Genomic DNA, 27,103 nt, shown 5'->3' on the forward strand with positions numbered 1-27,103 from the left:
AAAGTTTCAAATTAATAATCTTAGCATCCCTCAAAAAATAAAAAGAGCAAAATACAACCAAAGCAAAGTAGAAGATATGATATCATAAAGACCTGAACAGAAATCAGTGAAATTAAGGACAGAAAGGTAAAGGGACTTCCCTTGCGGGCCAGTGGTTAAGACTCTGTGCTCTCAATGCAGGGGGCATAGGTTCGATCCCTGCGGGGAACTAAAATCCCACATGCTGCGTGGTGTGATAAAAAAAAAAAACAAAATAAAACAAACAAAAAAAAACACCCAGAAAGGCAATAGAGAAAAATCAATAAAATAAAGTGCTGGTTCTTCAAAATGTTCAGTAAAATTGGTATATGTCTAAGACTGACAATGATTAAAAAGAGGTGACATATTTCCAAAATCAGGAATAAAATGCGATATAAGTACAGACCCTGTTGCCATTAAAAAGATAATAAGGGAATACTCCCAACAAGTCTCCAAATAAGAAAAGTTAGATGAAATGAAACATTTCCTTGAAGAGGACCAACTATCCAATTTATCCAATATGAAAACAGATACTCTGAATAGTTCCATACTTATCAAATAATATGTAACTAAAAAGTATCCAGAAAATCTCCAGGCTTAAATGGTTCACTGGAGGATGTTATGAAACATTAAAACAACAATTAAAAACAATTACATAGTCTTCCTAAAAAACAGAACTTGGGAAGCCACTATCACCTTGACACCAAAACCAGACAATGACAGTAGTTAAAAACAAGCAAAGAATGACAACTACATATCATCAATCAAGAGATTATAGGAAAACCTGCTCAAAAAAATATAATCAAATGGAATGCTTTAATATATATTAAAAAAGTTATACTCCACAACCAAGTGGGGTTTATTCCAAGGATGCAAGGCTGGTTTAATATTCAAAACTCAATGTAATACACTATATCAATAGGCTAAAGAATAAAAACCAGATGATCACATTAACTGATGGAGCTAAAGTATCTGACAAAATCCAACATTCATTCATGACAACAAAAATCTCAGCAAATTAACAGAGGGAAACTTTCTAGACTTGACAGGAAAACTCTATGGAAAAAAAACAACCTTACAACTAACATTGTACTTGATGAAAAACTGACCATTTTCCCCCTAATATCAGAAACCAGTCAAGGATGTCCTCTCTTACTACTCTTACTCAACATCATACTGAGAGTCCTAGCTAAGTGCATAAGAAAAAGAAATAATACGTATACAAATAGGAAGAAAGAAAACTATTTGCAGTTGACATTTCTATGCAGAAAATACCAAGGATTCTATCCAAAGAAATGGCTAGAAATAACTGAGTCCAGCCAAGGCTGCAAGATACTAAAATATCACCCCCCAGAACAATTATCTTTCTGTATGCTACTAAAGATTATGTGGAAATGAAAGTTTAAAACAGTGCCAATAGGGAATTCCCTGGCAGTCCAGTGGTTAGGACTCCTCGCTTTCACTGTAGGGGGCCTGGGTTTTATCCCTGGTGGGAGAACTAAGATCCCACAAGCCTCGAGGCCAAAAAAAAAAAAAAAAACCAATTAACAAATAACAAAAAAAAAAAAAACCCCAACAACCTAGACATAAACCCTAAAAAAAAATGTACAGAACCTGTATTGTTCAATATTACAAAATGGTAATGAAATATCAAGAATTACTTAGATACATGAAACACTATACCATGTACTGTGTTCATGGTGCTGCTTTTAAACAAACTGCTCTACAGGTTTAAATCAATTTCTATAAACACGTGAGCAAGGTTTTTTTGCATCCTAAGATTTATATGGCAAGTCCAAGGAACTAGAAAGCGGAGTTAATTTAAATAATAAAAGTATTCACTTTACCCAATTTTAAGATTTACCGTATAGCTACAGAAATTAAACAACAGATTGAATCAATAAAAAGTCTGAATGTTTGGTGTTTAAAACCACCAAAAGAACCGTTTGTTTTTTAAAAAAACCAAAGCCTGAAACAGTCTTAACTGGTGCAATAAAATGTGCCCGTGTGTCATATGTGTATCTTTATCTACTTAAATACCTGGCTTCAAGTGTCTAACTCTCCCAATACTGGACAGCAACGAATGTATATATAAGACACATAAAGGGTCAAGGCCCTTTGCCTGTGAAATAACATTCCCCTCACCCCAAGTAAACTAAGGGATCCATGACAAAGTGCCATAACCTTGACAGAGAAGTCTCAAACTATGTTTGCATTTCATTTTTTCATCTAAGTTTCCACCTTCGTTTTATAAAAATTCCTGAGATAACACTACAGTGTAAACTAAGGGAAAAACGTAGCTAAAGTTTTCCTTAGTGCACAATAAACACTGGTCTCTCCCTCACAGATGAACTCTCAGATGTAGAGTAAGGCTCTAGGCTGGGTCAATTTCTACAATGCGTCTTTACACAACTACTGATGATCCGTGACAGGTTTTCTCACAGAGAAGATACTTGTGGGGTTTCTCTTTGGTATGTACGATCAGATGTCATGGTAGGTGTTTTCTCCTGCAAAAGATTTTCCTCGGTGTTTACATTCAAAAACTCTTTCCCCAACAGGAGTTCTCGGAGGGTGACTGAGGTTTGCCCACTGGTGAAGGTTCTTCCTACATCTGTCACACTGACAGGGTTTCTCCCAGTATGAATCCTTTGATGCTGAGTGAGGGATGAGCTACGACTGAAGGCCTTTCCACATTCACTGCACTTATAAGGCTTCTCTCCCGTGTGGATGATGGCATGTCGAATGAGGTTTGTGCTCCAGCAAAAGGACTTCCCACACTCCATGCATTCATAGGGCTTCTCTCCACTGTGAATCCGCTGGTGCCTGGTGAGGCCTGACCTGCGGTTGAAGGCCTTCCCACACTCCGTGCACTCAAAGGGCTTCTCCCCAGTGTGAATGCTGAAGTGCCGAATGAGGTCTTTCCTAGTGCTAAAGGCTTTCCCACATTCTTTGCACTCAAAAGGTTTCTCTCCAGTGTGGGCCCGTTTATGCAAGATAAAAGTGGAGCAGTGGGTGAAGGCCCTTCCACATTCAGTGCACACAAAAGGCTTCTCCCCAGTGTGAATCCGCTGGTGCCTCTTGAGGTATGATCTGTGGTTGAAGGCCTTCCCACACTCGAGGCATTCAAAGGGCTTCTCCCCAGTGTGGATGACATAGTGGTGAATGAGGGCTGCGCTCTCACAGAAGGCTTTACCGCATTCACTGCACTCGTAGGGCTTCTCCCCAGTGTGAGTCTGCTGGTGCCACACGAGGTATGACTTGTGTTTAAAGACCTTGCCACATTCAAAGCACTCATACGGATTCTCACCACTGTGAATGATGTGATGTCGAAGGAATCCTGGCCTATGTCGGAAGACTTGCCCACATTCTTTGCACACAAAGGGTTTTTCCCCGGTGTGCCTCCTCTTATGTAAGACAAAGTTGGAGCGGTGGGTGAAGGCCTTTCCACATTCATTGCACTTGTAAGGCTTCTCTCCAGTGTGAATCCGCTGGTGTTGTGTAAGGTAGGACCTGCGGTTGAAGGCCTTCCCGCACTCTGTGCACTCATAGGGCCTCTCCCCGGTGTGGATCATGTGGTGCTGGAGGAGGTGTGTGCTCTTAATAAAGGTTTTCCCACACTCTGTGCATTCATAGGGCTTCACACCAGAGTGAATCTTTTCATGTCCAGCAAGAAGGTGTTTCTTGTTAAAAACTTTCCCACATTCACTGCATTTAAAGATACTTTCCTCTTCCTGAATCATGTGGTCATTACCAAATCCACATGAGTCATGGTCATGGACAGCACCTCCTGCAGGGACCAGCTCCTCTACAATCCTTGAACACACACCACCAGCTGTCCCTAAGCTGCCATGTTCAGGACTCATTTTCTCAGGAAGCGTCTCCCTCTGGGGGTCCATCCCTGGTCCCAAGTGTCCTTCCTGCATTTCCAACAGCCCATCCTGATCCTTGGTTTGTCCGAACTGGGAGTCCCCTGGGCCTCCTTGTATTAGTTCCTGGATAGAGGATCCCTCAAATAGGGTTGGCTCACAAGTGGTAGGTTCTGTGGTCTTGGGTTTTCCTTTGTCAACTGAAAGAAACCCAATAAACAAGGCCCATTAGTAATACCAACAAGGAAGAAACAAAATCGGCATTTCGGTGAAAAAGATAAAGATGAAAACAGTGCCTCTGTGTCTGTTTTGCTACCTCTGAATCTCAACATTGTAACTTCTTTCTTTCTTGGTCATTAGACTGCTGACACCTTGAAAGCTGGACCCAGTAAGAGAGTCTGCAATGGACATAATGCCACAATTTCACAGGCTTGGCTGGACAGAGTAATAATGCCTCTGTGGGCTTTCAGTTTCCTTTAATCGAAGACATCCCATGTTGCTGTAAGAACACGAGGAAAAGGGAATTCCATAATGGTACAGTGGTTAGGACTCTGTGCTTTCACTGCCTGCCAGGCCCAGGTTCAATCCCTGGTGGGGGAACTACAATCCCGCAAGCCAAGTGGCACGGCTGAAAAAAAAAAAAAAAAAAAAAAAACCCACTAGGAAAAGGCATCTAATGCAGCCCTGATAAAGGACAGGAAGTGTATAATGCCAATTCAACTATCTCCAAAGAAAAGTATGGTCCTTGCCCCAGCTCTAAGGAAGTAACCTGTAAACTGGGTATCTCCAGAGAGACAGGCATGTCTTTGTTGTTCATGGTGAGTCCCTAGGGATGTACATGATACTTTACGACAACAGATGACTCACTATGGGCCCCTAGATAGTTTATGCTGAAGAGATGACATTAGGTCTGGGTAAGGTCTGGGCACAGCAGAAAGACCAAACGTGTAATTAGAAAGCTGGGGCTTTGAACCACGAGTTATCAGCTGGATCTCTGGAAAGGGAAGAAGGGTGGAGACTGAGTCCCATGTACCATGACTCAATCAATCATGCTTCTGTAATGAAAACTCAACAAAAATCTGGATACCGAGGCTCTGGTGAGTTTCCTGGGTTGGCAACACTCCGTGCACATACTGCCAGATATCGATTCCAGGAGGTAACGAGACGCCGAAGACACGGAAGCTTCGTGTCTGGAACACCTCCGGCCCCTCTTCTACTCTGCATCTTTTGCCTGTAACAAACATGATTTGTGAGCATAACAGGTTTTAGGGAGTTTTGTGAGTCTCCTAGCAAATCACTGAACCTGAGGGTGGACTGGGAAACCCCTCGACTTGCAGAAGGTTCACAACACCTGGGCAGACTTGGCAGTCCTGGAGTTCTGTATTTCTAACCTTGAGTTTGGCTAACTGTGTGCAGGAAGAGACCAGGGGAGTCCTACTGGCACCACTGGAGTTGCCACAGAGAGGAGGTGGGAAGGACACTATAGCCTTAGGACACAGAATGTACAAAGGCCCCCCAGGCCATGAGGATGGTATTGACAAGAATCCAGGGAAACTGATTCCCATGGTTTTGACTTGGGTTACAGTGAGGACTCCCAGGACAGGGCTCATAAGGCAGGAGGTGAGCAGGACTGGGATGGACACATTGGGTCTGTTATGCCTGAACAGTCTGGTGAAAAGACTAGAAAAATACACATGATCTAGATGGAGAAAATATTAATAGTTTACTTGAAAACATTAAAGAGGAGCTATACCAATGAAGAATTTAACGTGGGGGAGGTGAAATTGGAGAAAGATGGTCAAAAGGTACAAAATTCCAGTTTTAAGATAAACAAGTCCTAGGGATGCAGTGTACAACTCAATAACTGTAGCTAACACTGCTGTATGCTATAAAGAAGCACTGTTAAGAAAGTAATCCTAAGAGTCCTCATCACAAGGAGAAATTTTTTTTTCCTTTTCTCTTTTCCTCTTTACTTTTTTTTCTATCTATATGGGTGTCAGCTGAACCTACTGTGGTAATCATTTCACAATATATGTAAATCAAACCATCAGGCTGTATGACTTAAAACTTATACAGAGGACTTCCCTGGTGGCACAGTGGTTAAGAACCCACCTGCCAATGCAAGGGACATGGGTTCGATCCCTGGTCCGGGAAAATCCCACATGCTGTGGAACAACTAAGCCCGTGCGCCACAACTACTGAGCCCGTTTGCCACAACTACTGAAGCCTGCGCGCCTAGAGCCCATGCTCTGCAACGAGAAGCCACTGCAATGAGAAGCCCGCACACTGCAACAAAGAGTAGCCCCAACTCACCACAACTAGAGAAAGCCCGCACGCAGCAACGAAGACCCAACACAGCCAAAAAAATAAAATAAATAAAAATAAATAAATTAGACAAGCCTCTTAGATAGCCTCATCCACCAGAGGGCAGACAGCAGAAGCAAGAACTACAATCCTGCAGCCTGTGGAACAAAAACCACATTCACAGAAAGACACACAAGATGAAAAGGCAGAGGGCTATGTACCAGATGAAGGAACACAATAAAACCCCAGAAAAACAACAAAATGAAGTGGAGATAGGCAACCTTCCAGAAAAAGAATTCAGAATACTGATAGTGAAGATGATCCAGGACCTTGAAAAAAGAATGGAGGCAAAGATCGAAAAGGTGCAAGAAATGTTTAACAAAGACCTAGAAGAATTAAAGAACAAACAAACAGAGATGAACAATACAATAACTGAAATGAAAAATACACTAGAAGGAATCAACAGCAGGATAACTGAGGCAGAAGAACGGATAAGTGACCTGGAAGACAGAATGGTGGAATTCACTGCTGCAGAACAGAAGAAAGAAAAAAGAATGAAAAGAGATGAAGACAGCCTAAGAGACCTCTGGGACAACATTAAATGCAACAACATTTGCATTATAGGGGTCCCAGAAGGAGACGAGAGAGAGAAAGGACCAGAGAAAATATTTGAAGAGATTATAGTCGAAAACTTCCCTAACCTAGGAAAGGAAATAGCCATCCAAGTCCAGGAAGCGCAGAGAGCCCCATACAGGATAAACCCAAGGAGAAACACATCAAGACACATAGCAATCAAATTGTCAAAAATTAAAGACAAAGAAAAATTATTGAAAGCAGCAAGGGAAAAACGACAAATAACATACAAGGGAACTCCCATAAGGTTAACAGCTGACTTCTCAGCAGAAACTCTACAAGCCAGAGAGAGTGGCATGATACACTTAAAGTGATGAAAGGGAAGAACCTACAACCAAGATTACTCTACCTGGCAAAGATCTCATTCAGATTCGATGGAGAAATCAAAAGCTTTACAGACAAGCAAAAGCTAAGAGAATTCAGCACCACCAAACCGGCTCTACAACAAATGCTAAAGGAACTTCTCTAAGTGGGAAACACAAAAGAAAAGTACCTACAAAAACAAACAATTAAGAAAATGGTCATAGGAACATACATATTGAAAATTACCTTAAATGTGAATGGATTAAATGCTCCAACCAAAAGACACAGGCTTGCTGAATGGATACAAAAACAAGACCTGTATATATGCTGTCTACAAGAGACTCACTTCAGACCTAGGGACACATACAGAGTGAAAGTGAGGGGATGGAAAAAGATATTCCATGCAAATGGAAATCAAAAGACAGCTAGAGTAGCAATACTCATATCAGATAAAATAGGCTTTAAAATAAATGTTAGAAGAGACAAGGAAGGACACCACATAATGAAGAAGGGATCAATCCAAGAAGAAGATATAACAATTATAAATACATATGCACCCAACATAGGAGCAACTTAATACATAAGGCATCTGCTAACAGCTATAAAAGAGGAAATCAACAGTAACACAATAATAGTGTGGGACTTAACACCTCACTTACACCAATGGACAGATCATCCAAACAGAAAATTAATAAGGAAACACAAGCTTTAAATGACACAATAGACCAGATAGATTTGATATTTATAGGACATTCCATCCAAAAATAGCAGATTACACTTTCTTCTCAAGTGCACATGGAACATTCTCCAGGATAGATCACATCTTGGGTCACAAATCAAGCCTCGGTAAATTTAAGAAAACTGAAATCATATCAAGCATCTTTTCTGACCACAATGCTATGAGATTAGAAATCAGTTATAGAGAAAAAAACGTAAAAAACACAAACACATGGAAGCTAAACAGTACGTTACTAAATAACCAAGAGATCACTGAAGAAATCAAAGAGGAAATCAAAAAATACCTAGAGACAAATGACAATGAAAACACGAAGATCCAAAACCTATGCGATGCAGCAAAAGCAGTTCTAAGAAGGAGGTTTATAGCAATACAAGCCTTCCTCAAGAAACAAGAAAAATCTCAAACAATCTAACCTTACACCTAAAGGAACTAGAGAAAGAAGAACAAACAAATCCCCCCAAAAAAAAGTTTGCAGAAGGAAAGAAATCATAAAGATCAGAGCAGAAATAAATGAAACAAAAACAAAGAAAACATTAGCAAAGATCAATGAAACTAAAAGCTGGTTCTTTGAGAAGATAAACAAAATTGATAAACCATTAGCCAGACTCATCAAAAAGAGGGAAAGGACTCAAATCAATAAAATTAGAAATGAAAAAGGCTAAGTTACAACAAACACCGTAGAAATGCAAAGCATCCTAAGAGACTACCTACAAGCAACTGTATGCCAATAAAATGGACAACCTGGAAGAAATGGACAAACTCTTAGAAAGGTATAACCTTCCAAGACTGAACCAGGAAGAAATAGAAAATATGAACAGACCAATCACAAGTAATGAAATTGAAACTGTGATTAAAAATCTTCCAACAAACAAAAGTCCAGGACCACACGGCTTCACAGGTGAATTCTATCAGTTAGAGGAGAGCTAACACCTATCCTTCTCAAACTCTTCCAAAAAATTGCAGAGGAAGGAACACTCCCAAACTCATTCTATGAGGCCACCATCACCCTGATACCAAACCAGACAAAGATACTACAAAAAAAGAGAAAATTACAGACCAGTATCACTGATGAATATAGATGCAAAAATCCTCAACAAAATACTAGCAGAGACTCTGGGATGGCTCACACCAAGGAGTACTTCCCTAAACTTCTGCTGTCAGTGTCCTTGTCCCCACGGTGAGCCACAGCCTCTCCCTGCCTCTGCAGGAGACCCTCCAACACTAGAAGGATGGACCCCAACCTCCAAACTTGATTCATATGTTGAACCTGAAGACAGTTCACACACCAAGAGAATCTGACAGAACGTCATCACATGAGGGACTCCTGGTGAAATCAGTTTGTGGAAACAGACTAAATTTTCCGTATTGGATCAAGGATTCCAACACGTTATAAGAGCTGAACAAGGAAAGAAGACATGAGAGGAGGCTACAAAAGACAGACACTACTGGGATCACAATGAATCTGAGGTCACAAAACTCTACCCCATGCTGCTTCTGGGCCTTGGAGCCCCATGTTATTTTTCCAGCACACTACCTTCCATTTGTGATGAAGAATGCTACCCATCAGTATAAAGAAAAAAGGAGATGAGGGAACCGCATGGCCACCTAATGATGGTGGTCCTGAACCGAACATGCATCTCTCTGAAGTATGCCTGTTATCCCACCAATAAAAGAAGCCAGCATGACAGAAGTGGAAGCAAAAGAGATGTGAAAGTACAACCTTCAGAAATTATCTTGGGGAGAGAATTAACATTGAACACAGTAACTATAATTATGACGCACTGCGAAGTTTGACACTAGTAACCACCTAAACTTATCTCCCTCTCTTGATTTCTGCTCTTCCCCCAGCTCTTTAGTATTCTTTGTGTACTTCTTTTTTCATCTCCTTCAAGGTTTTACTAAGGGAACTTATAAATTGTCTCATTCCACCTCAAAAACAAAACAAAACACTAGCAAACAGAATCCAACAACACATTAAAAGGATCATAAAAAAATTAATTTAAAAAAGTAAAAAAAACCCAAAAAACTGTATTCCTATCTCACACTATACTCAAATTCTACCTCAGACCAAAAAGAGTTAAATGTCAAGTGCCAAGCTTAGAACATCTTAGAATAAAACAAGAATATCTTTTTGATATTGGGGATAGAGCAGCATCTATAACTGATAAAAGTATCAAGAATGTACAAAAAAAATCCCTACAAACAAAAGGGAAACAAGGTAACAGAAACACAGGCATTTTCCATGAAATGACATTTCAAAGAAGTTGTTTCTCAGTATCCACAGCAGATTAACTGGTTCCAGAAACCCCCTGCTCAATACTAAAATCTGCAGATGCTCAAGTCCTTTATATAAAATGGTGGAGTATTTGCATATAACCTACACACATCCTCCTGTGTACCTTAAATCATCTCTAGATTGCTTATAATATCTAATACAATGCAAATGCTATATATTGATAAATAGTTGCCAGCACAAGGCAAATTCAAGTTTTTTTTTTTTTTAATTTTTTTGGCTGCATTGGGCCTTTGTTGCTGCATGTGGGCTTTCTCTAGGTACGGCGTGCAGGTTTCTCATTGCGGTGGCTTCTCTTGTTGCAGAGCACAGGCTCTAGGTGCACGGGCTTCAGTAGTTGTGGCACGCGGGCTCAGTAGTTGTGGCTCACAGACTCTAGAGCACAGGCTCAGTAGTTGTGGCACACGGGCTCAGCTGCTCGGTGGCATGGGGGATCTTCCCGGACCAGGGCTCGAACCCACGTCCCCTACAGTGGCAGGCAGATTCTTAACCACTGTGTCACCAGGGAAGCCCCAAATTAAAGTTTTGTTTTTTTGAACATTCTGGTATTTTCTCTTCCCCCCAATGTTTTCAATCTGCACTCAGTTGAATCTGCAGAGGCAGAACCTGCGGATACGAGGGGACAATTGTACAAATGGGCCTATAATCACATGATAAGGTGCTAAAGGTTGTGAATGAGGAAAATGCAAAGCAAGCTCACCTAAGATATAATTTTGTGTCAGTCTGTTAAGCAAAAATTGAGGAGCCTTACAGCATCAAGGACTGAACAGGACATAACTGGTGGAATCTGGAGAATTATAAATAGGTACATCCCTTTTAGAAAACATTATCACCTAAACTTGAAAATTTGCATAACCTATAATCCAACAATTTTACTCCGAGAAATAACAAAAGACAAGCCTAACCGTGTGCAAGATGACCAATATATATGAATGTTCTTGGCAGCACTGTTTGTGAGGGTGAAAAAATGTAAAAAATTAAATGCCTCAGAGAGTGGATGAATACAATATGAAACAGGAGCATTTTTTATTTGCTTCAAGTGTAAGAAACATGGGCACATTTTTACCTTGAGCAGAGCAAGAATGAAATTGCTGAACAAGCAGAAAGTAAGTGAAGAAATAATTTCCCTAAAAGATGTACTCTAGACTATGGTTCAACAACTGGCCATGGCCTGGGCCAAGACCTCTTCCACCAGGTGAAAGGAAAACTATAGACTGAGAGTCTATATGAGTCTATATGACTGAGAGTCTGAATGAGTGTGGAAGGGTAGAAGACCAAGCAAGACAAGGGGATAGATTTTTAACATGAAAACTTGCTGACACATGAGAGGTCACAGGCTGAGACACCTGTCCTGGGGAAGTGGTCACTGCGAGGATGGCCGGATGTAGGGGCCGATGGAGGTGGAGGGGTGAGGATACAGTCTCTGGGGCTGTATCCAGTCTCTAATCTGCTTGGATGGCAGGACCATGCGCTCTAACTCGGGAGGGGAAGAAGTGAGCATCGTGACGGGTTCCTTGCCAGGCATGCTGACTGGGTGCCTCTGAGATATTCAGGTGGAGAAGGGCAGAGAGCAGAAGGCAGAGGCTCGGAACTGCCCCTCTGAGGGGCTGTCGACAGGCTGCACACAGGAACTGCCCCTGAGGGGCTGTCGACGGGCTGCACACAGACACTCGCAGGCTGGTGGGGCCGCCCGAGGGACTAGGAGGGAAAGAGCACAACTCTGCAGGGGCCCCATCACCACACATGGCGGCCCCAGTGCCCTCAGCAGCCCAGATGTGGGGCACAGCAGGACAAATGTCACCATCAAGTTTTACCAAACAGGAGGAGTAGGGAGACATGCAACAAGGGAAGGCTTCTTGAGTATCTGGACAGGGTGGGAAAGGGGAGGCAGACGAGAGCTGGAGAGGAGCTGGGAGAGGAAGGAAGGCCCTTTTCCTCAGAGGTCAGAGGGAAACGTGAGATGCATTACTCATTACAATACAGGGACATGAATGACACCAACGGCTTACTTCCCACGAGCCACTGACTGCGGCGCAGACGCTGTGCTAAGCGGTTTTATGCTTTAACACGTTATGTGACCACGTCCCCAACAACCCGGAGACAGAGCAACTATCAGGAACAGACTGAGCGCAGCAGACCACACTCGCCAAACCATCTGCTCCTCCACTTGGACACATGGCTCAGCCCCATCTCCCAGCCCCATCCCCCGAGTGTGGCCAAGTGCCTAGTGCCTATCAGTGGAAGCGGGGGGCTGGTGTTTGTGCGAGTCTTCCTTGCCCTCTCACTCTCCTCTGCCTGCTGCAGGAGGTCAGGACAACCTTCAAGCCACATGCTGATGGCAGAGTGGACCCGGGTTCCTGAACAGCCGTGTGATGCACAGTCACACGGACCGGGTGTGCCTCAGAAAAAGTGCTTCCAGGGACATCCCTGGTGGTCCAGTGGTTAAGACTCCGAGCTTCCACTGCAGGGGTCACGGGTTCGACCCCTGGTCAGGGAACTAAGATCCTGCACGCTGCGAGGCATGGCAAAAGAAAGAAAGAAATACAAAAAAAGAACAAGTGCTTCCATATGCTGAGCACCAAGATGCTGGAGTCTGTCTGACATGGCAGCTAAGATTTAACTTAGTCAAACTTATATATACAAAGACACAAGGAGATCCCGAAGTTCACTAGGGCCACAGAGCTGGTGATCGGTGAAGCCCAGGCAGCTGGAGCCCAAGACAGCTTGAAGCCCAGGCAGCTTGAAGCTTGAAGCCCAGGCAGCTGGAGCCCAAGACACATCTCAGCTCATGCACCTCTATCCTCCAGGAGGACAGAGGGACCTGGGGTCAAAGGGCTCCGTGGCCTCCAGACCACCACAGAGGCCCGAACAAGACACTTCCCCAAGGAACCAGGGCCAGCGACCTCCCCCTGCAGGGTCTCCCAGCTGCCCAAATCTTGGCTCCTACCTGGACAGGTGCTTCGGGAGAGGTCTTTCTTCACAGTCAACAGCTTCTGCCCCTGCTCCAGCTGGAAGATCAGCTCAAGTCTGGGAACAGGACACCCTGTTCATGGAGAAAGGAAGAAGACACTAGGATTTCTGTGAAAACAAAGAAAACCCCTCGATCTAGTGTGGGACTTCAGGATGTGGACAAGACCTCAGAATGAAGCTGATTCCACCCACAGAAATCCTGACCTAGAACTTGGAAACCAAGGTCAAAAACACCAATGTTGCAGCTTCCCTGGTGGCGCAGTGGTTAAAAATCCACCTGCCAATGCAGGAGACACATGTTCAAGCCCTGGTCTGGGAAGATCCCACATGCCACGGAGCAACTAAGCCCCTGTGCCACAACTACTGAGCCTGCGAGCCACAACTACTGAGCCCGTGTGCTGCAACTACTGAAGCCCACACGCCTAGAACCCGCGCTCCCAACAAGAGAAGCCCACAATGAGAAGCCTGGACACCAGAACGAAGAATAGCCCCCGCTCACTGCAACCAGAGAAGAGCCCGCATGCAACAACGAAGACCCAATGAAGCCAAAAAAAAAAAAGAAAAAAAAAACAACACACCACCAATGTTGGGATCCAAAGACTTTAGACTGCAGTGCTGGTTGTGTAGACAACACCTATTCCCTTTGACCTCCACTGCACAGAGTTCCAACTCTATTCAGCTGCAGCCAAGAGACACAGAATATGACCGCCTCCTTCCAGAAGGTGTTTACTAATTAACCCAAGTGAATTTCAACCACCTGTGCATTAAAATCTCCTGAGATGTCTGGTTCACATCCAACTGAAACCAAATAGGGACTTCCCTGGTGGCACAGTGGTTAAAGAATCCGCCTGCCAATGCAGGGGACACAGGCTCAAGCCCTGGTCTGGGAAGATCCCACATGCCACGAAGAAACTAAGCCCGTGCACCACAACTACTGAGCCCGTGTGCCACAACTACTGAAGCCCACGCTCCGCAACAAGAGAAGCCACCACAGTGAGAAGCCTGCACACCACAACTAAGATTAGCCCCTACTCGCTGCAACTAAAAAAAAGTCTGTGAGTAACAACGACCCAACGCAGCCAAAAATAAATAAATTTATTAAAAAAAAAAAAGAGAAAGAAACCAAATCTCTGCAGATGAGGCCTGGATACCTACAGATTTAAAAAAACCACCCCAGATTCTGGCATCAAGGGAGGGCTGAAAACTCTGGTTTCCACCAACTTGCAGGTGACCTACACCAGCCCTCTGGAGGAGAGAGCTCTAGTCCAGGATGGCTGAGTGAGGGGACCAGCCAGTGCTGTAGTCCTGCAGCAGCCTGGGTCGCCTGTGAGGGAACCTGCCCGAGGCCCTAGACCAGGAAGAAGCAGACAACTGGGCTGGCACCCACCAACCCGGTAGCCAGCCCCACCTCTGAGCTTCCTACTGGTGAGATAATAAATTTCCTCCAGGGTGAAGACTGAGCCGGTCTGTCACATACAGCCAAACACAGATGCAGGGGAAAGACACACAGACTCGGCAGGAAGTCGACGGCAGAGGTGCCAGGACTCGCCGACAGCTTCTCCGTCAGGTCCAGGGTTCATCAGTCATCACTAAGCAATGTGCTCTCCTGTGTGCTCCGTGCTCAGCACGGGGCTCAGCGACAGCGACCAAGACCTCCCTTCAGCTATCAGGAGTCACATTCCCTAGGACCTCAGGGCCTTTGCACATGCAGGCCCTTCTCCCTGGAAGGCTGTTCTCTACCCACCTTGCTTCTTCCAGCTACTTCTCTTTGGGGCTCAGCTCAAGTGTCACTCCCTGAGAAGAGTCTGCTGAACAGTGGCTAAGTGCACATACTTAACCAATCCACCACGTCACTATGAACTTTTAACCTTAATAATAATTGAAAAGTTAACATTTATAGGGTGTTACCATATCCCAGGGACTGTACAAAGCAATTTAAATGCATTATGTTGTTTAAAATGGATGGAATAATTTAAAGAACTCACATATTTAAAATAATGACTCTTTTCAGTCAAAGTAAAGTATGTCTCCATTGAGCTAAGTTTTTTTTTAGATACCCAGCAAAATTCTGAAGAGCGCTCCTCCTGTCTAGGTCCGCAAGGGCTGTGAGTCCCTAGCTGCCACCTGATCTGGGAAGAGACGGAGCACTTAGTCTGTCTCGCCATTGTCAACACACCAAGTTTCTGGGCTGGTGACCCCGGGGCAACCAGGTAACTGGCTACTGCCTAACGCTGAGGCCCCCCCATAGACGGTTGGGATTCAAGTGTGATCAACTGAGCCAACAACACTGAAGTCCGTGGGGGGCTGCTCAACTGAGCTGCCCACCACCCTATGAGAGACTGATGGCACTGCCTGCCCTCTGAGGGCACACCTGGCCAGAGTCCAGGCACTGGTCCCTGGAGCAATACAGGGATGCGAGTGGCATAGGGCACCCCCCTCACACATGCCATGGCACAGAAGAGGCTTAGACTGCTTCACAGGCAAACCTTGCCATGGCTGCTTGCCTTACTGTTGTTGCAGTTTGTCCCAACCACGTAGCGGATAAGAGATCCCATCTCTGGAGACTGCTAGTTCAACGTATAATGGGGGGGAGAAACAAAGGAATAAGGAATATTGTTTTTGCTGCCCTTTGAGACACCTGAGGATGTTTCTCAACCTACTCCAGATTGTGTAAGCCCGGCCAGTGTGTCCGGCACTCGTGAGTGCTGCTGCAGACCAGCACGTGGAGAGCTCTTCCTCAACACCAAACTGTCACCCCGTCAGGACACTGCCACCACCACTGCTGTCCTGAGGCATGAGCCCCAGCCCCTCCCTAGAAAGGCAGGCTGCCACTCACAGTGGTTGCCACTTGGGACTGCTAAGAGCCTACCAGGTAAATACCCAAATAAAAGAAAGAAAAATGGTGGTGGTGGGGGCAGAAAGGTGACCACCCCACCCCCCAAAAAAGATTTTGTTTGGAGGCAGAAAAAAAAGGAGTGGGGAGGAAGGGGCTCGTTATGCTGTGGACCAGGGCCATCCAGGGGAGAGGCTGCATCTTGGAGGCCCCAGGCCCCTCCGCCCTTTCCTCTCCTCAGCAGGAGACAAACTAAAACTAAAAACCAGGGTTTTAAATGGCTGAAAAGCTCAAAAGGAAGAAAGAAGGGAAGGGGGCACATTATTAACCTTACATATCAAGCAAACGCCAGGTCTAGCAAACATAATACTGGTTCTAGACTACTTATTGATTTATAAGCAGTAACAACAATAAAAAACCTTAGATAACAGAGAGAGAGAATAAAAATTTAAATAACATACAACATATAACTAAGTTAGAACTCTGTCTATACTGACCCAATTGGAAATCCAAAATTTATATACTAAAATTTATATAATTATTATATAATAACTACATATGGTATAACAAAATTTATATATTAAAAAACTTTTATCACCAAAACAAAACAGAGCACTGATTGGTTTGTCTGACTCCACAACACAGGTTTTAAATTATCTTTAGAATTTGCTAAAATGCACCAACTGACAAAACTTCATGAATTTAATACTGGGGCTCAAATCATAGTTATACCTGGGGATCCCACTAAAATGAAACACTCTACTCCACCACTGTAAAAAGTACCTAAATATTAAAGAGAAAAAATAGGTATATCTCACTTTGACTGTAGTTTTACCTGAATTTCCTATAGCCCTAGTACCCACTGTCCTAAAGTATCCCATATTGGGCATAGATGCTCTGACACAATACACAATTAAAATAATTTTTTGGCACTTACAAATTAATTGGCTTGATAAAATGGGACCCAACAGACCCGAGTTAAAATAATAATTCAGCCCAATGTAAGTTGAAAAGGGGCCTTTGGGGAATAGAACTTTTATATAAGACCTAATTAATCAAGGGGTGGTGATCCCCACTGCTTCTCCACGTTGACAGTCCAGCTGTGCATGTTCTTAAACCTAAAAAAACACAGGGCACCTCGCTGTGAGTTACTGCAATCTTAATGCCGTGGTCCCATCTGTTAGGGTTCCTGTTACTGACTGAATTGTGTCTCCCTAAACTGCATGTGTTAAACCCTAATCCCCAGTGTGATCCTATATGGACTTAGGGCCTTTAAGGAGGTAGTTAAGGTTAAATGAGGTCACGGGGTGGGGCCCTGATCTGGTAGGACCCATATCCTTTTAAGAGGAAGAGAAGGCCTCTCCAAGCCAGATGAAAAGTCAGGTAAGGACACAGCAAGAAGGTGGCCAGCAAGAGATCCTTATCAGCAACTGAACTGGGACTTCCAGCCTCCAGAACTGTGCGAAAATAAAGCTGCTGTTTAACCACACAGTAATGGCAGCCTGAGCTGACTAACAAGATCCACACACCCAATATCCAGTATTATTAGAACCCAGTAATTACTCTTCAATTACAGATCTGGCTAACGTGTTCTGCTGGTGTGTATTTTGACAGCCTCTCAACCTCGGTTTGCCTTCGCTCTGAAGGCAAATAGGACTCCTCCCCAGGCTGCCCCGTGGGGTGGCTCAACAGCTCTGCCAACACCCACACCCTCTGCAGCCAAGACCTCAGCTGCACCCACCCACCTCTCTCCAGGAGCACAGGCGATGTTACATCCATGACAACCTCGTCTAAGGAGATTCATTTGACACGCTTGTGACAGTGAGTCCAACACCTTTTAATCCTTTGGGGACTAGTTTTAGACAAAAATACTATTTAGTATTACTTTGGGTCTGGTGGCCACATATTCCTCATTTATAAATTTTATTTACTCTCCCTGATGCTGATACTCGCAAATCAGCCCAACTTAAATGGAACTCCCTCCAACAAAAGCTCTAAAATCTGCTCAAAATACTGTTAAATAGCCAGTCCCATCAGTGTCCTCAGAGACTCCTTCACCAAAGAGGCTTTGACAACCTCTTCTCACACCTCCTCGAGTTTCTGAATCACCTACCAGGGCCACAGATGCCCAAGGGCTTCTGATGTAACAGACTGTCCCCTCAGCCTGGTACTATATGCTACTAAAACAACAACTAACTATACACAAGGCTCTCCGGATAATGAAGGCTGTTGCAGACCCCAAGCCACTGACCGCCACACCCAGCTGCCCATCAAGCTTTGGATCATGGCAACAGCACATCACAAGTTCAGCACAGCTCCTGAGGCCCCAGGACAGGATGGAACCCAACCTGGGCCCTCTGACATATTCCTCTTGTAGGACAAGGTGGGTCCTTGCCAGATGCTGTGGTGCTGGAGGAGGGCACCTCTCCCCACAGCCCTTGGCTACCTGGGGAGCACCTTGGGATTAAGTGAGTGAACAGTTGTGGGAGTTTGTGGATCTCTTACATCCACAGCACATGATGGAGCTCAGTAGATTGATGCTGCTTTCTATCCTGTAGCCAGAATGTCCAAATAAAAAATGGGATCTAAGAAACATTTCTTGGTCTATTCAGGGGGTCATCTTAGTACTAGATGCCCTGATCAACAAACGGCCTCCTCTTCACATTCATTATAAACTGTTGGGTCATTGCTTAAAAACTGTCTCCTTCAGGGTAAAGAAACTCTTGTCTCACCAACACCCCAAAAGTAAGTAAGTCAAAATCACATGTCCTTACATTTATAAAGGCCACAACGATAGGCCTTGCCAGGAAGCTCCTTACTCCCTTTGGAATTACAGACATTACTGACAATAACCAAGATACACATTTCACTTCTCAAATTACACAATGCTGGGCTCTGGAGAGAGGTAGTCAATAGAGCTTCATGGCCCCAACAGGCCCCAAATAGCTGGTTTAACTGAAAAACATAACGATTTCCTTAAACAGCTCCTTTTCAAACTCCAGTCTGACAAACAAACCCCTCATTGGGCCTCTATCTCACCCCTTAGCCTTAATTCAAGGCTCCTTGAATCACATACCTTTAAAAATGTCCCACTGCCCTTTCCTACTCTGGAAGGGAATGTGCCTCACCTCTATGTACACAAAGATTCGTTCTACAGGAGGCCATTCACACTGTCTCCCCTGCAGTTACACACAGAGCTTCCCATCATCCCATGAGGCTGGAGACCAGAAGGAGGGAGCACACGCTCCCAGCACCCATTAGCCACAGACTGCCCCACAGGCCAGGCAGCTGGTCACCTGATATGGAATCCATTTGCCCTGAACTTCAAAACAAAACAAAACAAACAAACCAAACCTTGAAGAACAGCCATATGGCATTCTGGTAACTGTTGCTCTTACTATAACTGGTCTGGGTACTTTCATTGGTTTATAAGTCAGAGGCCTGAACCCTCTGAGGAAGCCACTGTTTCAACCAAACACGGCAAATACTGAGGCCCACATCAAGTCAAGTGTGTACGTACCCACTTGCAAAGGATACCCTGCCCCACGTCCCAGACCAAGACCTCGCTGATGAAGATGACTTCACCTGGGGACACGAAAACCTTCACCCCAGCAGATACCCATGGACTTCCTCTCCTAAGACAGAAATCAGACCTGGGACCTTTTTGCTTTCTTCTATTAGGGATTCTATCATGTTCCTGAGCTGCTGTCTGTGACCCTGGTATATGCCTCAATCTGCCAAAAGGGAAATCTCCAACTTATAGCTGGTTGGTCAGGACAGGTTGTGAGGACTTGTGACTGACATCTGAAGTGGGTGGGTGGGAGGTGGAGGGGCTGTCTATGGGACTGAATCCTTAATAACCTGCGGAGTCTGTGCTAACTCCAGGTAGTTAGGGTCAGAATTGCCTGGTATGGAAAACCCAGACGTTTGGTATCAGAAGTGTTATGAGGAAAAAGGATTTTGTTGGTTTGTTTTTTAATTAATTAACTAATTAATTAATTAATTAGTGGTTGCATTGGGTCTTCATTGCACATGGGCTTTCTCTAGTTGCAGCGAGTGGGGGTTACTCTCCGTGGCGGTGCGCGGGCTTCTCATTGCAGTGGCTTCTCTTGTTACAGAGCATGGGCGCTAGGCACGCACGTTACAGTAGCTGTGGCACATGGGCTCAGTAGTTGTGGCTCGCGGGCTCTAGAGCACAGGCTCAGTAGTCGTGGTGCACGGGCTTAGCTGGTCCTCAGCATGTGGGATCTTCCCGGACCAGGCTCGAACCTGTGTTTCCTGCATTGGCAGGCAGGTTCTTAACCACTGCACCACCAGGAAGTCCCATGTTTGTTTATTTTTTACAAATACCACACTAACATGCACACACATGTATATATACAAAGCCATATTTTTAGCACACCTTATAACTCCTGAAAGGTTCTCTTAAACACTCCCCAAATTACATATCGATTTTCTTGGCTAATGCTACATAAATGGGAAACTTAGTTATGAGCCTGCCTGCAAGGACTTCCTATATCTCTACTTATATTCTTCTTTTTCATTCTCAAAATGGTTTTCTATACTCTACAAGACAACTTATGCCATACCTTCTAAAACTCTCCACTATTATCCCCCAAAGTTTCCTTAATATGATGTGAAATATCAGAGCACACCCTTCATGTGCAAACCAAACAATCCAAAACTACACCCTTGCCCACCTCTTTAAACCTCGCACACCAGGCCACTATTCCTCCTGCCTTAACTCAAGCAGATCCAGGTTACAGACAATTAGGGACACCCCCTAGTGCCCCAAAGCCTGTTGGAAATATTCAAATCTCACAGATACTAATTAATACAGTGGGGACCCTGTGACAATTTCAATGAGTGGAGCATGAATAGTGCCTGAACAGTCCTGACACCTGGTCAGGGCTCAGGGTACCTGCACAGTGACAGTTATCAATTGCTTATTAAAAGTGACCCACTTAATAAATGTTTTCTTAGATTTCTTCAAAAAGGGAATCCCGCATTACTCTGATAAATGGGAAACCCAGGGTCACTTCCGTTGATGGCAGGTCACCATGAAAAAAATGCAGAAGTGAAATCAAAACAGTGTTCTTAAGTTCCAGAGAGCTCAGCTGCCTTCTGTTCAGGGCTCCTGGCCTAAGGCTACTGCCTCTGTTGACAAGGGGAAAGTAGCAACAGTTGCAGGGGTAGGGAGTGTGGGGAAGGCAGAGAAGCTATGTTAGGAGGGAGCACTAAACCCAGACTTCCCGTCAAACACAGTCAGGAGGCAGGAAGAGAAGAAATGATGGAATGGTTACATCAGGCTGTATCGCAATGCCAGCTGAACAAGTGTCCCTGCACTCTCAGAAACAGGGTTTCTCAAGCTGACATGATAATTTAGGTCAAGATAATTCTTTGTTGGAAAGGTGGGGAGGAGCCCATCCTGCGAATTATAAGGATGGTGTAGGATCCACGTGCAGATTGTAATAACCAAAACTATCTCCAGATGTTGCTGAGTTTCCTCTGGGGAGCAACATCATCTCTGGTTGAGAACCACTTTTATGGTTATAAATAGGATGATGAGAGAAAGTGAGAGGGATGGGTGGACACTCCATGAAGTCTGGTGGTCAGAACACAGCTGGTGAGGAGGTGGCAACTGGGCTGAGAAGGGGCAGCCATGTAAAAAGCCAAAATGGAGACGGCAGACAGCAGAAGCAAGACGAAATACAATTCTGCACCCTGTGGAAGGAAAACCACATTCACAGAAAGATAAAATGAAAAAGCAGAGGACTTTGTACCAGATGAAGGAAGAAGATAAAACCCCAGAAAAATAACTAAATGAAGTGGAGATAGGCAACCTTCCAGAAAAAGAATTCAGAATAATGACAGTGAAGATGATGCAGGACCTCAGAAAAAGAATGGAGGCAAAGTTCGAAAAGATGCAAGAAATATTTAACAAAGACCTAGAAGAATTGAAGAACAAACAAACAGAGATGAACAATAAAATAACTAAAATACAGAATACACTAGAAGGAGTCAATAGCAGAATAACTGAGGCAGGAGAACGGATAAGTGACCTGGAGACAGAATGGTGGAATTCACTGCTGCAGAACAGAAGAAAGAAAAAAGATGAAAGGAAATGACGACAGCTTAAGAGACCTCTGGGACAACATTAAATGCAACAACATTCATATTATAGGGGTCCCAGAAGGAGAAGAGAGGGAAAAAGGTCCCGAGAAAATATTTGAAGAGATTATAGTCGAAACCTTCCCTAACCTAGGAGAGGAAATAGCCACCCAAGTCCAAGAAGTGCAGAGAGTCCCAGGCAGGATAAACCCAAGGAGAAAAACGCCAAGACCCATAGTAATCAAACTAACAAAAATGAAAGACAAAGAAAAATTATTGAAAGCAACAAAAGAAAAACAACAAATAACATACAAGGGAACTCCCATAAGGTTAACAGCTGACTTCTCAGCAGAAACTCTACAAGCCAAAGGGAGTGGCATAATATATTTAAAGTGATAAAAGAGAAGAACCTACAACCAAGGTTACTTTACCTGGCAAGGATCTCATTCAGATTCCAAGGAGAAATCAAAAGCTTTACAGACAAGCAAAAGCTAGGAGAATTCAGCACCACCAAACCAGCTATACAACAAATGCTAAAGGAACTTCGCTCAGTGGGAAACACAAGAGAAGAAAAGGACCTACAAAAACAAACCCATAACAATTAAGAAAATGGTAACAGGAACATACACATCAATAATTACCTTAAATGTGAATGGGTTAAATGCTCCAACCAAAAGACAGAGGCTCACTGAATGGATACAAAAACAAGACCCATATATATGCTGTCTATGAGACCCACTTCAGACCTAGGGACACATAAGACTGAAGAGGGGATGGAAAAAGATATTACAAGCAAATGGAAATGAAAAGACAGCTGGAGTAGCAATACTCATATCAAATAAAATAGACTTTAAAATAAAGAACGTTACAAGAGAAAAGGAAGGACACTACATAATGACCAAGAAATCAATCCAAGAAAGAGATGTAACAATTATAAATATATTCGCACCCAACGTAGGAGCACCTCAATACGTAAGAGCACCTCAATACATAAGGCAAATGCTAACAGCTATAAAAGAGGAATTAGACAGTAACACAATAATAGTGGGGCCTTTAACACCTCATTTACACCAACGGACAGACCACCCAAACAGAAAATAAGGAAACACAAGCTTTAAATGACACAGTAGACCAGACAGATTTAATTGATATTCATAGGACATTCCATCCCAAAACAGCAGATTACTTTCTTCTCAAGTGCACACGGAACATTCTCCAGGATAGATCACATCTTGGGTGACAAATCAAGCCTCAGTAAATTCAAGAAAATTTAAATCATATCAAGCATCTTTTCTGACCACAACGCTATGAGATTTTCAATTACAGGGGAAAAAACGTAAAAAAAAAAAAAAAAAAAATGGAGGCTAAACAACATGTTACTAAATAACCAAGAGATCACTGAAGAAATTGAAGAAGAACTCAAAAAATACCTAGAGACAAATTACAACGAAAACACGACAATCCAAAACCTATGGGATGCAGCAAAAGCAGTTCTAAGAGAGAAGTTTATAGCAATACAAGCCTACTTCAGGAACAAGAAAAATTTCAAATAAACAATCTAAACTTCACCTAAAGGAACTAGAGAATGAAGAACAAAACCCAAAGTTAGTAGAAGGAAAGAAATCATAAAGATCAGAGCAGAATAAAATGAAAAAGAAAACAATAGCAAAGATTAATAAAACTAAAAGCTGGTTCTTTGAGAAGATAAACAAAATTGATAAACCATTAGCCAGACTCATCAAGAAAAAGAGGGAGAGGACTCAAATCAATAAAACTAGAAATGAAAAAAAAGTTACAACAGACACCACAGAAATACAAAGCATCCTAAGAGACTACCTACAAGCAACTGTATGCCAATAAAATGGACAACCTGGAAGAAATGGACAAACTCTTAGAAAGGTATAACCTTCCAAGACTGAACCAGGAAGAAATAGAAAATATGAACAGACCAATCACAGTAATGAAACTGAAATTGTGATTAAAAATCTTCCAACAAACAAAAGTCCAGGACCACATGGCTTCACAGGTAAATTCTATCAAACATTTAGAGAAGAGCTAACACCCAACCTTCTCAAACTCTTCCAAAAACTTGCAGAGGAAGGAACACTCCCAAACTCATTCTATGAGGCCACCATCACCCTGATACCAAAACCAGACAAAGATACCACAAAAAAAGAAAATTACAGACCAATATCACTGATGAATATAGATGTAAAAATCCTCAACAAAATACTAGCAAACAGAATCTAACAATACATTAAAAGGATCATACACCATGATCAAGTGGGATTTATCCCAGGGATGCAAGGATTCTTCAACATACGCAAAACAATCAATGTGATACACCATGTTAACAAGTTGAAGATTAAAAACCATATGATCATCTCAATAGATGCAGAAAAAGCTTCTGACAAAATTCAACATCCATTTATGATAAAAGCTCTCCAGAAGTGGGTATAGAGGGAACCTACCTCAATAAAATCCATATACAACAAACAGCAAACAGCAAACATCATTCTCAACGGTGAAAAACTGAAAGCATTTCCTCTAAGATCAGGAACAAGACAAGGATGTCCACTCTCGCCACTACTATTCAATATAATTTTGGAAGTCCTAGCCACAGCAATCAGAGAAGAAAAACAAAAGGAATACAACTTGGAAAAAAAGAAGTAAAACTGTCACTGTCTGCAGATGACATGATACTACACATAGAGAATCCTAAAGATGCCACCAGAAAACTACTAGAGCTACTAATCAATGAATTTGGTAAAGTTGCAGGATACAAAATTAATGCACAGAAATCTCTTGCATTCCTATACATTAATGATGAAAAATCTGAAAGAGAAATTAAGGAAACACTCCCATTTACCACTGCAACAAAAAGAATAAAATACCTAGGAATAAACCTACCTAGGGAGACAAAAGACCTGTATGCAGAAAACTGTAAGACACTGATGAAGGAAATTAAAGATTACACAAACAAATGGAGAGATACACCATGTTCTTGGATTGGAAAAATCAATATTGTGAAAATGACTATACTACCCAAAGCAATCCACAGATTAAATGCAATCCCTATCAAATTACCAATGGCATTTTTTACAGAACTAGAACAAAAAAATCTTAAAATTTGTATGGAGACACAAAACACCCTGAATAGCCAAAGCAGTCTTGAGGGGAAAAAAAAACGGAGCTAGAGGAATCAGACTCCAGACTATACTGGACCTCAGACTATACTACAAAGCTACAGTGATCGAGACAATATGATACTGGTACAAAAACAGAACAATAGATCAATGGAACAGGATAGAAAGGCCCAGAGATAAACCCACCTATGGTCAACTAATCTATGACAAAGGAGGCAAGGATATACAATGGAGAAAAGACAGTGTCTTCAATAAGTGGTGCTGGGAAAACTGGACAGCTACATGTAGAAGAATGAAACTAGAACACTCCCTAACACCACACACAAAAATAAACTCAAAATGGATTAGAGACCTAAATGTAAGACTGGACATTATAAAACTCTTAGAGGAAAACATAGGAAGAACATTCTTTGACATAAATCACAGCAAGATCTTTTTTGATCCACCTTCTAGAGTAATGGAAATAAAAACAAAAATAAACAAATGGGACCTAATGAAACTTAAAAGCTTTTGCAAAGCAAAGGCAACTTACAAACAGACGAAAAGACAACCCTCAGAATGGGAGAAAATACTTGCAAACAAATCAATGGACAAAGGATTAATCTCCAAAATATATAAACAGTTCACGCAGCTCAATATTAAAAAAACAAACAACACAATCAAAAAATGGGCAGAAGACCTAAACAGACATTTCTCCAAAGAAGACATACAGATGGCCAAGAAGCACATGAAAAGCTACTCAACGTCACTAATTATCAGAGAAATGCAAGTCAAAACTACAAGGAGGTATCACCTCATACCAGTTAGAATGCTCATCATAAGAAAATCTACAAACAAGTGCTGGAGAGGGTGTGGAGAAAAGGGAACCCTCTTGCACTGTTGGTGGGAATGTAAATTGATACAGCCACTATGGAGAACGGTACGGAGGTTCCTTAAAAAACTAAAAACAGAATTACCATATGACCCAGCAATCCTACTACTGGGCATATACCCAGAGAAAACCATAATTCAGAAAGACACATGCACCCCAATGTTCATTGCAGCACTATTTACAATAGCCAGGTCATGGAAGCAACCTAAATGCCCATCGACAGACTAATGGATAAAGAAGATGTGGTACATATATACAATGGAATACTACTCAGCCATAAAAAGGAACGAAATTGGGTCATTTGCAGAGACACGGAGGGATCTAGAGACTGTCATACTGAGTGAAGTAAGTCAGAAAGAGAAAAACAAATATCGTATATTAACGTATACATGTGGAACCTAGAAAAATGGTACAGATGAACTGGTTTGCAGGGCAGAAACTGAGACACAGGTGTAGAGAACAAACGTATGGACACCAAGGGGGGGAAAGCGGCGGGGGGGGAGGGGGCAGGGGCGTTGGTGGTGGTGTGATGAATTGGGAGATTGAGATTGACATATATACATTAATATGTATAAAATGGATAACTAATAAGAACCTGCTGTATAAAAAATATATATAGAATTAAATTTTAAAATTCAGAAAAAAGGGGCTTCCCTGGTGGCACAGTGGTTGGGAGTCCACCTGCTGATGCAGGGGACACAGGTTCGTACCCTGGTCCGGGAGGATCCCATGTGCCGCGGAGCAGCTGGGCCCGTAAGCCATGGCCGCTGAGCCTGCACATCGGGAGCCTGTGCTCCGCAACGGGAAAGGCCACAACAGTGAGAAGCCCGCGTACCGCAAAAAAAAAAAAAAAAAAAAACCAGAAAAAAGAAAAGAAAAGCCAAAATGCCCAAGCACACTCACCAGGCACAGAGAACAGCAAGTGGAGAGGCCCAAGGCAACTATGTTAAGTATGTGCACAGGAAACAGCAAGACGCTGGCATGACCAGAGCAGACTGAGCTCAGGGAAAAGTGTG

General features: G+C 43.1%; 1 protein-coding gene across 1 annotated transcript in view; it reads right to left on the bottom strand.

The window, feature by feature from the left end:
• Positions 1-27,103, bottom strand: part of LOC113615147 (uncharacterized) — a 71,752-nt gene that overhangs the window by 40,989 nt on the left and 3,660 nt on the right. Inside the window, exons 3-5 of the mRNA XM_027097218.1 lie at positions 13,104-13,199; positions 4,972-5,115; positions 2,458-4,084 (exon numbers count right to left, since the gene is read on the bottom strand). Coding sequence (XP_026953019.1) covers positions 2,458-4,084; positions 4,972-5,115; positions 13,104-13,199 — 1,867 coding nt within the window. The remainder of the gene's footprint in view (positions 1-2,457; positions 4,085-4,971; positions 5,116-13,103; positions 13,200-27,103) is intronic.

This window comes from Aethalodelphis obliquidens, unplaced genomic scaffold (assembly GCF_003676395.1).
Source record: "Aethalodelphis obliquidens isolate GAN/ISIS:26980383/991018 unplaced genomic scaffold, ASM367639v1 scaffold113, whole genome shotgun sequence".
In the NCBI taxonomy this organism is placed as follows: Eukaryota; Metazoa; Chordata; class Mammalia; order Artiodactyla; family Delphinidae; genus Aethalodelphis; species Aethalodelphis obliquidens.